This window comes from Crocodylus siamensis, chromosome 9, assembly GCF_052110815.1.
Source record: "Crocodylus siamensis isolate JL-2025a chromosome 9, ASM5211081v1, whole genome shotgun sequence".
Lineage (NCBI taxonomy): Eukaryota > Metazoa > Chordata > Crocodylia > Crocodylidae > Crocodylus > Crocodylus siamensis.
Window position 1 is genome coordinate 64,802,627 of NC_143403.1, and position 13,781 is coordinate 64,816,407.

Here is a 13,781-nt window from a genome sequence, read left to right on the forward strand (position 1 = left end):
GCAGAGCCTGCCTGAAGGGAAGAACCCCGGTGGGGTCCTACAGTAGGATTCTGGGCCCCATCATGGGGAGCTGGCGTGTATGAGAATACTGATGTCATCTGCGAGGCTTGGGCTGCGGTGTAGGGGAGGAATGGAGCCGCAGACAGTGAGGCAGAAAATGGGCGGACTCCTGCTTATTACCAACTAATTAATCAGTTAAGATCAAGGTGTGGTGGGCGGTTTGCCCAAGAACAGGTGGGTGGGCCACGCGGAGATTGGCCCCAGTAGGCTTCCTATTACACACAGACTAAAAGAAAAATACTTTGGTTGAGTTTTTATCATTGTTTTAACACCCAATTAGAATGTCGGAAGTAGAAGAAAAGAGTCTGTATCCTAGAAGCAATTCGGAGACGAGCAGTATAGCACAGTGGCAATCTCTCTCTAGTAATGAACTGCATCTAGACAAACTGAAGCATCACCTACCCAGGAGGCAACCAGGGCAACACATGTAGATGCTGATTATTTGTTTCCAGTGTGTACAGTAGCTAAGAACTTCACTGACCTCATTGTCATTTAACACTGTATTGAAACATTTCTTCTCAGCTTCCTAATGGAGCCCTACCCTACAATGAAAACTTAATCAAATTCTTTTAACTTGGCATGGTATAGCTTTAAATTGCTATATGCAATCTATGCACTGAGCCAAAGAGTTGGGTCTGTGCTCTTTTTAACTCCTGTCATATCTCCTCTTCCCATAGGGGCACAATAACCCAAGTGTTCTCACCAGCATTGTACAAAGTTATCACCAAGCTCCATCCCTTTTCAAATACATGAACAGCCATTGTTTTGAGCTCACAATCAGAAGCAGAGCAGATCAATTCCACCCTGACCACTCCCCACATCACACACATAGAAAGTGTTGCAATGTGTTGTACGCTGAACTCGGGCATAACCTGTGAAGACTTTCTAGAGACCTAGAAGTAATTGCCACAAGATTCAAACAAATTGAATAAATGTTTTAAACTAAATTAGTCTTTTTAAGCATGGCCATAAGCATAAATGCTCTAGTTTCTAATGTGGGCTCCTCAACATGATGTACAGAAGTCATACTTGGGTTGTCAAATCATCACCTTAACAGCTGGAACCCAGTGACAGCTAGGGGTAAAGGTACTGGACTGGGCTTGGGAGACAAGGATTCATTCTCGCTCTGCCACTGATGTACTGGGTGACCTTGGGCAAAGCACTTTAAATCTTTGCACCTGTTTGCCCTCTCATCTTTTGTCATATCTATTAAAACCATACACTTTCTGCAAGCTTATTCAGAAATGTGTTGTGCAGCCTAGCACAATGGGGCCTTGATCTCGGTTCCACTACTGCAATACAAGTAATAATGAAAAATGCACTTAAATGCCAAGTGCATTCCCTGACAAATGTTCTCTTGATGGTACAACCCCCTAAAGCATCCCCATGTTTCTAACAGACTGAAGACATGCAAAGGGATGTAGCATAGACCCTGGCATTAATTTCACTTTCTCTGCACCATTTATTTGTCCTAATAGAGTAGCCCATTTGAAAACTAGGCTGGCAGAGAGAAACTAAAGCCTTGAAAACAAATGTGGGATTGTGGACTGTATCCAGTCCCTATAAAAAATCTAAGATAAATTTAATAGAAATTAGAGACAGGATAGGCCTACACAGGGTCATCTAATCCAGTCCTATCCACCACTTCAGGATTATAGATTATTGTGCATTTTTTTTTCCAATGTCCATTCTAAAATACTATTATCCTAAGGCAACAAAACTTGAGATAAGGAGTAAAGTAGACTCTTCATACTGCTAACAGGCAATATAGAGTGTTTGGGGGGGGATTTTTGAAATGGATAACTATCAGTTTAATCTATTTTCATTATTCACACACACCTCCTGTGCTAATATCAATTCCAACAGTTAAAACCAAATTAACTATCGACTCTTTTACCTACTGATATCTAACTACCTAGGCCTTATTTTTGCAAATCTGTAATAACTCCAGCATGGTCAATGATACAAGTCCAGAATGAGTGAGTGGAGATGCAAGCCCAGTACTTCCATGTTTATATAAACCCAGATCTTTATAATGCTGCACTGTGCTAGTATTTACAGATGGGTGGGTTTCTATAAATATGGAAATACAACATTTTATCTCTTAACTCCCCAAACTGTATTATGAATCCAGTCCTGGAAGCCTCCGAACCTATCTACATTCTCACCGTGGTAACCAAATTGGCTGAGATTATGTGGGCCCTTCCTGAGTGCATCTTATTTTCATTTGCATTACCTTGTTTTTGGTCTCTAAACTGCAGTATGTTGCCCACTGTGCATTGCTTCTTGTCTAAAAAGTCAAGGATTGCATCACACAACTCAGAAATTACTTCGACTGGTGCCTGCACCATGCTGTACTCCAGTTCAGTCATTTCTCAGGAAGATTTATTCCACTTTAATTTTACATGCTAGTTGCTGGCAGCCCCTTAAAATATTAAAGGAAAATGTAGTGCAGGGAAATCCAGGTAGGAAAAGAATAGCTAGGCACTATTACCCCGTGTTTTGTCATAACCCCATGCATTTTTCCTTGGGAAAATTAGTGAAGTAGTAAACCGGTAACAAGTAACAAAGTATTCTTAACAGATCAAAAGCAGAAACCACTTTAACAAAAAGTACTTTCCGGTCTAGTGTGAAATTCCACCCTGTGCAGAAGAGGCAAGAGCTGTGCAGCATATCAGTCCCACTTTAACCCTCAGGGTGAAACCCTGGCCCCAGTGAAGTCGGTGGCAAAACTCCCATTGACTCTGGTGGTCCAGGATTTCAGCTTGAGAGAGTAAACAGGATTCAAAGGGTGCTGCTGTGGATGCTTTCTCTGTCCTTTCCCCAGGTGCCATTCTTACAACCCCTTTCCAACCTTACAACCCTACAAAAGCAGGCGAAAGATTGCCTGTATGTCCTGTTGCTCCTTTGCCTATACTATTGTTTCTGATTAATATAAAGGTATATGGGAGAATCCAATCTTTTAGCTCCTTGCTCAGGCTAAATTCCCTGACCTCAGGATGGGGCTCACCCTCTCTGCAGATTTCAAAACTGCAGCACAACAGGGATCGAAAAAAATCCCCAAAGTATATTGCAAAGGAAATCACTTGCTATTTAAAGACCTTCTAATTTGGGGAAATTTAATTTAGGAACAGCCAACCAACTGTTACAAAGATATGTGCAGAATCTAATGAAAGGGGGTTAGTGGATTAATAACCTTTTACAATTCTCTGAATACCTGAAAGCCTCCTGTCCGGTGGCTGGGAATGAAGATTCTACATAAAACTGTCAAACTTTCAGAGCGACATTTGCTCAACAGGTATGAAGTTAAAATGACTCACGACAGTATAGCAAAGGTGACCAGCGTGATCGTCAAGCAGAAGATGGACAGGGAGCAGCCAATGTAACTGATGGATGACAGTGCCACCCGGTGTTGAATGGTCAGCTGTGCATAAAAGGAAAACAACAGGAAAATCCATTAATTGATTTATTATACTACAGAACTGTATACCCTGACAAAGGTTGAAACGCATGTGGCATTTCAGCAGACGTAGCTGCGTTCTTCCTCAGGGGTAGCTCCACCCCAGTCTCTGCACGCATCACTGCATTCAGTGCCATTTGCAACCATTTCTAGCACGGGAAATGAATTGCGCTATCTGAACTGAAAGTCAGGCACCCAGGGCATTCAAATATATGTGTCACTTAGCTCCCCCCTTATGAAATACAAGACCATATGCCGTCAGCAGAGGTTGGTTCTATCTACACGGCTGTGATAGTGTCATCCCTGAGATTAGATAAACTGCTTTTTGTTGGCCTTTCGGAGCTGCGCAAACCATGACGGGGTTAGATTGTTATAGCTTTTAAGACACTTGGCAAATGCTCTCATGCTACAATAGCTTGCATCACTGCACAGATGGCATCGATGCACCACAGTAGTAAGAACTGATAAACCAAGATAGCCAGTAAATATAATGCTTTTTAAAGGAGTTGGTTTGACTCCTCTCTCAAACGGCAGAAGAAACACAGCAATGGGAGCAACAACACCCACCTCTAACATCACCTTTGATCCTGACATGGAAAGAGTATCTTGCAGGAACAAAAAAGTTATTGGTTTCCGTAAACACCAAATCCTCAGCCCTTCCACCTTACCCAGGGTGGTGAGCATTAAGATGGTTCATTTTGAAACCACTCGGTAGGACAGTGAATGTTCCTGCAGTTTGCCATTAGCTATTCCTTTTATATTGCAACATAAATTTCCTTCTGAGTGAAAAATGTCAAAAAAAGCCATATCCAGTGGTGGAGGCAAGGCGGTATTTGAATGTAAGAAATAGAATGGGGCAGGAAGCCATTCAATCATGTCACAAGAAGTTTTGAGCCACATTTTTCTAAGTGTCAAATCTCAACACAAAGTTGAATTTTCCAGAAACAGAACACCTGAAAAAAAAAATCTGACTGGTTCAAGCAAGATGTTTAATTTTGATCATTTCAAAATTCTTTCTTTTGATTTCAACCTTTTTATTATAAGTGAACTTGCATTACCAGACGAAAACATCTTCTAAAATTGAAAAAACTTAACGACATTTTCAAAATGCAAAATAAGGGGAAATATAGCCCTCTCAAGACTATTTCCACATTTGTTTTTTTCAAGGAGGGAATTCACCAAAACTGTCCCTTCCACACTAACGGACTTAGTTCCCAAAACCACATTTCATTAAGAAATTCTCAAGCAGCTCTGATTAACAAGCCGTTCTTCAAAAGCTCTTTAAAAGCAGGGGGGTGGGGAAGGCAACCCAAAGGCTTATTAAAAAAATAAAAAAGACTCGGTTTAAATAGCAACGCTAATGATGTGTTTTACACATACGCATGGTTGTATTGTAGTTATTTACCAACGGTGTCAATTCACATGCAGTCATTTTGGTAGAGACACGATGGATTCCAGCCCTGACTACAGCGTGCGGATCATAAAATGACGAGCCAGACGACTGTTTTGACGGCATAAGGTCCCTATGAAATACGCTGTGGCGTTTTCTTTCAACCAGACATGAGGCTGCCACCAGCTTTAGTTCGCCCCAAATACAGAGCTCTAGCTTGTTTCTGTGCTATTGGCAGATAGAAAAAAGGTGCACATGAACTCTTCAAAAGCATCTCCAATGCACATCCCTATGAGCTGGCCAGCAGAAATGCTGCCTATGGCCACTTCTCTCTGATTATTTCTGCAACGTGAACCATTTGTGTGCTAGGCTGGACAGAGGATAGGAGCGGTCTCCTGCCTATTGCCGACATGCTGTTAGATGACTGGAACAGTACAATCAGGCACAGCTCTTATGACAGAATGCAACAGGATTTTTTAAAAGGTGCCTGGGACCTCAAACCACCATGCACTGAGCAAAGAAACAGCATCTTATAAATCAGGGCATTGTTCCCAATGAGCTAATTCCACCGTAGTTTGCTTTTCCTATATTTTTTCACATCGTTGGAATTCAGCAGATAATCTTTTAAGCAAGTCAGTTATCCAATGGGACAATTTTGTAGTCCAAGACAAAAAATGACCATCTGTTCCATTAATGATGCAGATGGGTAATAAGACTTACTCTTTTCATTACAAAGAAGATATTAAACAAAAGTAGATTAAAGAGTATCCAGAGCAACACTGAACCATATGTGAAAAAATGTGATGAGAGCAAATCTCCGGACTGTTTCCATCCACTAAAAAAACTTTTTCTGTGCTTCTGAAAAACTTTGCTTCTCTGGCTCCACAGAGAATGTTCTTACTGCGAAACGCCGAAGAAATGTGAAATGCTAGGAAACACACTGATATAGCCTTGGGTGTGAGCAGTCATAAATACTATAAAATACAGCTGTTTCTTAACTTCAGCCTTGACAGATGCTCAAAACAAAAGCTCACTTTCCAGATGATCCTCTGCCCCCCCCACAAATATTTCTTTAACTATGAAAATGTCATTTAGTCTGCAGACCAAAACTTGACCGTGTCATAGCTGTATCCATCTGAAATGTTATTTTCTATTGTTATTATTTACTCTGAAGAAAGCGATATCAATGCACGACTGTAAAATGATCACCTCTCTGACTTGCTAATGACAAATTTATCCATAAACAGGATACAACCTGCATACAAAAACGTGTATGCAGGAAACAAACCAAGGTTGTTTCCTTGACTGGTTGATGGAAATAAGGGATATTGTAGTTATATTCTTGTACTCCATGCTGATACAATAGCTGGTTATATTTTACTGTTGTACTGGTCAACTCTCCTCAAAAGCAGCAGTAGTATCATGAGGTCATTTACAATGGAAAAAATGTTGGACCCTGTTTATGCAATTGAACTGTGATCTACCAAGAGACAATCCAGTGCCTGAGCTCAGTCCTACACTGAAATCAACTTTCAAAAGGTGCCAATGCAAACGATTCCTGTGAAACATTTCTTCGTTTTGAATTAAGAACTAAGAACCAGCTAACCTATTACAGCTGAACCTTTAAAATGCAATCTGAATCAAATTAAAGAAGGAATGAATAATTAATTTTGGCAGCCCGAGTACTTTGGAGGCATTAAATGCTGGCCCTGGCCGATGAGGCTGACGTTTCCAATTGCCTCCAGAAAGGCTGCTAAAACCGAATTTCAATCCAAATGGGCCTTATTTATATATTAAAAATGAAGTGCCTTGTTGAGGAACCTTGCACTACAATTTCCAAGGAACATTCTAAGTTTCCCTCTTAAGTTTCACTTCAGAAATAGATGCACTAAGGCAAGAATTATGTTTCTGATATGCAACACATTAATTTATGGACAGAGTAGGCATGTCTAGATGTGCTTTTACACTAGCTTAAATTTACTGTGCAGTAAGTTACTGCACAGTAAGTGGGACTAGGTCAGCATCTATGCAGGCATTAAAGTGCATTAATGTTGTGTGGGAACTGACTTGAGACTAATTAAATCAGTCCAGCCACAGTGTTACCATACAGTAAGGTGTCTACACATGCGTTACCGCACAGTAACTAATCAGGCACAAATTTGAAGGTATCAAACAGATATCAAACTTATGCTCATGCTGGCATAAGTCATGGTATTTACTGCACAGTATGGGTGTGCATGTGTAGACGTACCTCCACCATGTTGGAAGCCATAGGTACTTTACTCATTGGCACCGTGCAATCTCTGTTCAGAGAAGAAAAACTCTGTTAAACTGTGTGAACAGAGATAGCTCATTTCCTTTACCTTTTAGATATCAGATACAATTAGACTTGATTAGGATGCTAACGCAACATCTGAGATTCTTGCCTGGCAGTAGGATCCTCCAAACAGCTATTTCCAACAGCCCTGTTTCTAAAGTCTCTCCTTCTACAAAAGGGGCTTTTCATGTTTTGAAGGACCATTCTCTTCTCACCAGCTCAGCCACATGGCTGCTTATTAATAACAGTTTCACTAAGACATGCAAAATCTCAAATTCTCCAAAGGTCTCTGCCAAGGTATTTATTAAAAATTATTTAAGACCATGTAGTCCTTTTCAAAATAGCTGTGGGAAAGACGTCATCAAACAGTAGGTAATCTGCTCCTTACAATTTTCACACAGCAAAGTTTAATTTCAGTGATGTCATAAAATGGAGCAGTAGGGAGGATGGAATCAAAAATTGTGAAAGAAAACTGGAACCAAATTATTATAAAGGTTTTGAAAGCAACCAAGTAGATAAATCCTTCCCTTCCCTGTGTCTCTGACTTTGTATACAGAGTTTTGCTTTTCTTTCTACATTTTAGGTTGAAGGCTTACATCATTCTTGCCTTGTTTGGTCTTGCTAACATAATATGTCTAACTCACTGTTAAACTGAAGGAATTACTTTTGTCCATAGACCCCCAGGGCCATGTCCAGAAAAGCACGGCTGTGTGGTACATGGCACATGGATGCGTCTGTGGTGCCACATACCACATATTCAGTTGTTCTCCATGTTGCAAGGGAGCAGGGCTCAAAAAAAACGTGCAAAAAAAGGGGCCTGGAGCGGCACATACAGGGGCAGCACATGCCACTCAAAACCAGAGCCTGGCTGGCTGGAGGCTGACTCCAGCTGCTGGCCAGGCTCCATGAAGCAGGATAACCTCTGCTGCAGCCCTGGGAGGCTCCCTGAACCCCCGGTAAGGCTGTTGGGGCCAGCACTGAGCTGGCTCCAGCCTCCCCCACCCCACCCGAGGTAACTTGCCACACACCAGAGCGCCCGTGGCATGGGCTTTCCCCAGGGACAACTAGTGGTGGCACAAGGTGCACTGCTGCTAGTTGTCCCCAGGAAACCAAATATCCGTGCACGTGTAGACGCAGTCCATCTGCTCTATTCTGCTTTGCTTTCTGCTCTTGGTGTGAACAGACTTAATAGACCCTTCCTCCCCAATCAACAGCCAAATCAGGAAATCCAAGGGGGGAGGCCAAAAGGGAAACTCAACACAAGGTCATTCTGTTGGGAGACAAGTGGCAGTCTCTTGTAAAATTCTTAGACTGAGATTTCCAAAGAAGCCTATGAGAATTAGGTACACAAACCCAAATGAAAGTAAAAAAAGAATTAGGGTGTATAACTCTCTTACATTTTTTTCAGATAAGTTTATCATTATTTTCTGCTTGAGAGGCAAGTCTATTGCTTTTCAGGACAGTATCTGCTTCAAGGTAGTCCATACTCCAGACTCCTCTGTTCTACCATCCCTTCTCTAAAAGATGATTTCATAGCACGGAGGTGAGACCAGAGCACATGGAAAAGTCATATGAAGCGGAATGGCACAAAGCAATCTCACTGGGGCTCAAGGTCTGATCTCAGTCACTTAGCTACCAATCCCTTCATCTAATCAGAAGCATATACTATCACTCTTTGAGGAAGGGAATAGAGGACAGAGATTTGAGTATGAATAAGACCAGGCTGGTTGGGATCAGGCAACAAGACTGTAAGTTTTTGGGGAAGGACTGTCCTTTTTGTTCTGCACACAAGGCACAAGAGGTTCTTCACACCTATGCAATATAAAGCAATAATAATTTAAAACATTGTGGAATCAAGAATTTATGCCCAGCAAGAGCTGTCATAGCCCCATAAGTCATGTAAGCAGGCAACAAAAATATAGTAAGTTACATTTGCTAAAACATTTGCTCTGCCAGTTCTACAAAAACATCTCATAGGCCTGGATGGCAGCCTTGATCTGCAAACTCATGCTCTTAAAAGCTTTCACAATAGTAGAAAGCACAAAACAATTTAGTGCAGTCAACATAGAGGGGAGCAGCATTATTTTCCCCAGCTTGTGTGACTATATAAAATTAAGCTCAGTTCCTTGGCCAACATAACAAGTATATCACAGGCAGATGTGGAAGCTGCAAGATGCTTGCTAAAGGAACAGCTGTTTGTGCCTGTTAATAGTGCCTTTCCTCAAAAGAAACACAAAAACCTGGTTCCTTGGGCTTTGAGGGCAAGTGACCCTTTAATTGAACCAACACAACAGCTGTACTACTTCAAATAGTGAAGACTATTTGTAACTCAACTGTAATGTTAAGACACTACACATGGGTTTCTCAATAGCGGTTCATTTCTACCTTGTAATTTGTGTCTATGCAAGCAGATACACACCCAGAACTCTCTCTCACACGTGCTTTCTCCCTGCTCTTTCACATCACTCCCTATGCAGAGACAGGCAATTATATGGGCCTGAGGGCCACATAGGCAGTTTTGGGGAGCTGTCATGGGCTGGTCACCACCTCCCTTCCCCCAGCATCCCAACAACCCAGAGCCTGCAGGCACTGCAGCTCCACCCTGCCACTACCAACTGTGCACAGCCCCAGTCCCGACCCCAGCCCACCCCGTGCCCCTTCCAGACTTGCCTCGGCTGGAGTAGACCAGATGGAACCCGTGTGCATAGCCCCAGCGCCAACCCCAGCCCACCCCACCCCATGCCTGCTTTGGACCACCTGCTGAGCAGCGGTGGCATCAGGGCAGAAGCTGATGCTTGGCATGAGGGAAAAGCATGCTCCCCAACCCCACTGCCAGGCTCTTCTTGCTGCAGCCACCCAGAGCCTGCACCCAGGCTACCCTGTTGTTCCTATGCACTGCTGTCATCACCTCCTCTGAGCTGCCCAGTGGGGCAGTGGTGGCACTGCAGAGGAGCCACAGGGCAGCCTAGACGCAAGCTCTGGGTGGCTGCAGCAAGAAGGGCCTGGCAGTGATGAAGGGGGGAGGCTGCTTTTCCCCGTGCCAGGCAGCAGCTTCTGCCCCACTACCGCTGCTGCTTAACATAGGCCAGCGAGTCTGAAGCAGAAGTGGGGAAGGGAGGGCCAGGGTTGGGGCTGTGTGCACATGTTCCAGCTGGTCTGCTCCACTGGGCGAAGTCCAGAGCAGGTGCAGAGTGGTCCAAGGTAAGGGCTGTGCACATCAGGGCAGGTCCCCACCAGTACCACAGGGCTGGGGCCAGTGGTGGTGGCAGCTGGAAGGAGACACCACCACCTGGGCTACCTAGAAAGGGTGTGCAGGGGGTGATGGGACTGGGCAGCACCTGGGCCAGGAGAGACCCAGGAACCCACCGTGCGCTGGACAAAGTCCCTCCATAGGCCTCCATAGGCCGGATTCAGCCCGCAGGCTGTTTTTTGCCCACCCCGCCGTACAGTGTAGTTTGAGAGGCAGAAGCTGAATGGTGCCCTCTACCAGGCACAGCCTGGGGGCTACAGTAAATGTAAATTGACCAGTATATTAAATGTCTCTGGATTCTCAGCTGCCAAGATAAGCATTACCTGGAGTTATTTATAGAAAACCCAGAGATGTCTCGGTTTAATGGCAGTCTTCCCAGGGCTTCCTATGGATAGGACAACAGCTCAAAACCCCGTAGCACTCAGCACTGTGGTCTTCCTTATATCAGGCCTCGGGTGCAGGGCTTGGCCTAGAGTCATTTCAACTGCCTGTTACTGCTCCTGCACCAGAAAATCTCCTCCGAACCCCCCACAGCAGCCTCATTGACCCTACTACACAGGCATGTGAAGGATGAAGGTGGGGATGGGTGCCTGAGGGTTTGGAGTGGTGGTTTAATCTGATGAGATTTGATACAGGCCAGCTGGAAATCAAAGTCAACTGCTACCAATATGAGTCATACTATGATAGGAAGATTATAGATTCGTAGATGTAGGTTCGGAAGGGACCTCAACAGATCATCGAGTCTGACCCTCACCCTGGGCAGGAAAGAGTGCCTATCCATCCTTTTCTTAAAGGCCCCCAAGGTAGGGGAGAGCAGCACCTCCCTTGGAAGCCCATTCCAAATTTTGGCCACCCTTACCGTGAAGAAGCGTTTCCTCATGTTTAGCCTAAATCAGCTCTCTGTCAGTTTGTGACCATTGTTCCTTGTTACCCCAAGAGGCATCCTGGTGAACAGAGCCTCTCCAGTTCTTTGCTGCATCCCCCTAATGAATTTGTAGGCAGCCACAAGATCACCTCTCAGCCTTCTCTTGTGGAGAAGGTCCCTCAGTCTCCCTTCATAGGGCTTGGCCTCCAAACCCTTAACCATACGAGTGGCCGTCCTCTGGACCCTCTCAGGGTTATCCCCATCCTTCTTAAAGTACGGTGCCCAAAACTGGATGCTGTACTCCAACTGTGGTCTGACCAATGCCACATAGAGGGCAAGTAGCATCCCCGCAGTACTCCATCTGTGGTTTGACCCATGCCGCATACAGGGGAAGTCCTTAGCAAAAAAAAATTATTGACCAAAGGATGCAACATAGTGACTGCCACCATCCACCTCTTCTGGGGAAGAAAGCCTGTGGTGTTTTGCTAATGATACTGATTACAGTGGGACTTGATTCAGAATTCCTCGTTCAAAAGAGTTTACAAAAACATGATAGTTCTCGAGGTTTTTTTATACACTTCCAAGAACAGTTAGTTTGCTTTCTCTGCCACTATATGAAATTCAATAATTGACAGATAGCTCTGTCATCTGCCTATCAACAATATGTCCTAGGGTTCAGTTCTCCAGTGCATTATACCATTCTTTTCCTCAGGGGAATCATGATGGGAAGCAGACAATCCAGAAAGGGGGCTCTACTGAAAGTAACCAAGTTTCATTTGACCTAGAAATGGAATTTCATAGGAATGCAGTATGTCCACAATATTAAAAGAAAGAAAGAATCAATACTTAACACAAAAGGCAACATAGGTTATGACCTAAAATTTCCACACTTAGAAATCCTAGCTAAACTGTGCAAGAAAATAGCGTATGTTTCTTTGAGTTAATGCCATTTTAAGACCAGGACTCATTTTGATCCATTAGTCATTTTAACAGTGAATCCTCAAAACAACATATATGAGGATAAAATGGAGAAAAGGGGAGTAAGGCCGATTTATCTTTGCAGACAGTTTGGACAACTCTTACCCATCCGTTGAACAAAGATCTCTTTGGCTAGATAAGCTGTCAGTGATAGCCAACAGGGAAAAAATATTGCAGTACCTGCCTAATTTTGAAAAACCAGACACAAAGGGAAAAAATACAGGGCAAAGGCATTGTTTCACATGCCCAGCAATGAAAAGCACAAAACAAGTAAATGTATTCAATTGCAGCACACCAGGGACCAGTGTGAATGCCAAGATAGATGCATTTTATTGTCCCATTAAGCACGTTATCTGGACCGCTACCAGCTGAAAAGTTTAAAAAGAAAGATTATGATTTTAGGCTATTATTTTATGTCCTTTGAGAGTGGCAGTTGTTTACAACAACAAAAAAATATCCGTGCAATATTTACTTTAAGGAAAAATACTCTAACCCAATACATTTTACGCATGCTCGCATACATTCCTCTGTCCTTTTACAACACTGGATAATTTTAGGATATTTTCAAAACTGGTTTTATGGGCATGAAGAGAGACACTTCCAGGCAATCTAAAATTGGTATCACTTATATTGAACCACGACAGTAAAAAACAGGTGAAATATCTCTTGCTGTCACAGAAAGGGAAAGCCACGGCCTTGATTTTGCAACTACAACCCTGCACCAGCCCTCTCCGCCCTGCAGACTGCAGGATCCTACAGCTCCAAGGGGCTGTCAACAGCATTCCAGCTGCAGGAGCAGGAGTCCTTCAGATGTTTTCCTTTCATAAATATTTCCGTGTTTTCAGGCATACTGACAGGCAGTTTGACTCATGCTGATTGATACCTCCTTCCGAACTATGAACTGAGCGTCACAAAGTCATTTGTTAGCGGTTGGAACGCAAAATGTATCTTTAAAAACCTAAACAATATTTCGGCTGTCTATTTTACTTCATCATCACTTTGATTCAGCAGCCAAGCAAGTTCTCAGAGCTACAAGTGACCAAATTGGATCTCTAAAAGCATTGCGAGCTTTAGCACCCACAACTTCAATTAAGTTAAAGTAGGGATGATCCATCCCATTGTGTACTTTGTTCAGCTGTTCCGGGTGTTTTAGTTATGAGGCAAGCTACGTATTCAAGGAGAACTAGGAAAAAACCACACAAGGGAGATTTCTAGTTTTTTTCTTAGATGTGATTTGTACTAGATAACAATTTACTCATTACAAATGAGATGGTATTTACATGTAATTCATTTTTGATAGATTGTATACAGATGGAATTGCAGTCACTGGCAAGAAATAACCTCCTGGTGTGAGTCGATAATCTATCTTGATTCATTCTGAATCTAAATCAAAAGGTAATAGTTTCCCTTTAAGGTTATTTAAACTTGACTTCAGAGAGACTGCTCGCATGTTTAAAGTTA

At 43.1% G+C, this 13,781-nt stretch overlaps 1 protein-coding gene across 2 annotated transcripts in view; it reads right to left on the minus strand.

Moving 5' to 3' along the window:
- ADGRD1 (adhesion G protein-coupled receptor D1) overlaps positions 1-13,781 on the minus strand; it is a 237,932-nt gene that overhangs the window by 81,995 nt on the left and 142,156 nt on the right. For both annotated transcript variants that reach the window (XM_090062339.1, XM_090062340.1), the window contains one exon: positions 3,381-3,484. In XM_090062339.1, coding sequence (XP_089918465.1) covers positions 3,381-3,484 — 104 coding nt within the window. The remainder of the gene's footprint in view (positions 1-3,380; positions 3,485-13,781) is intronic.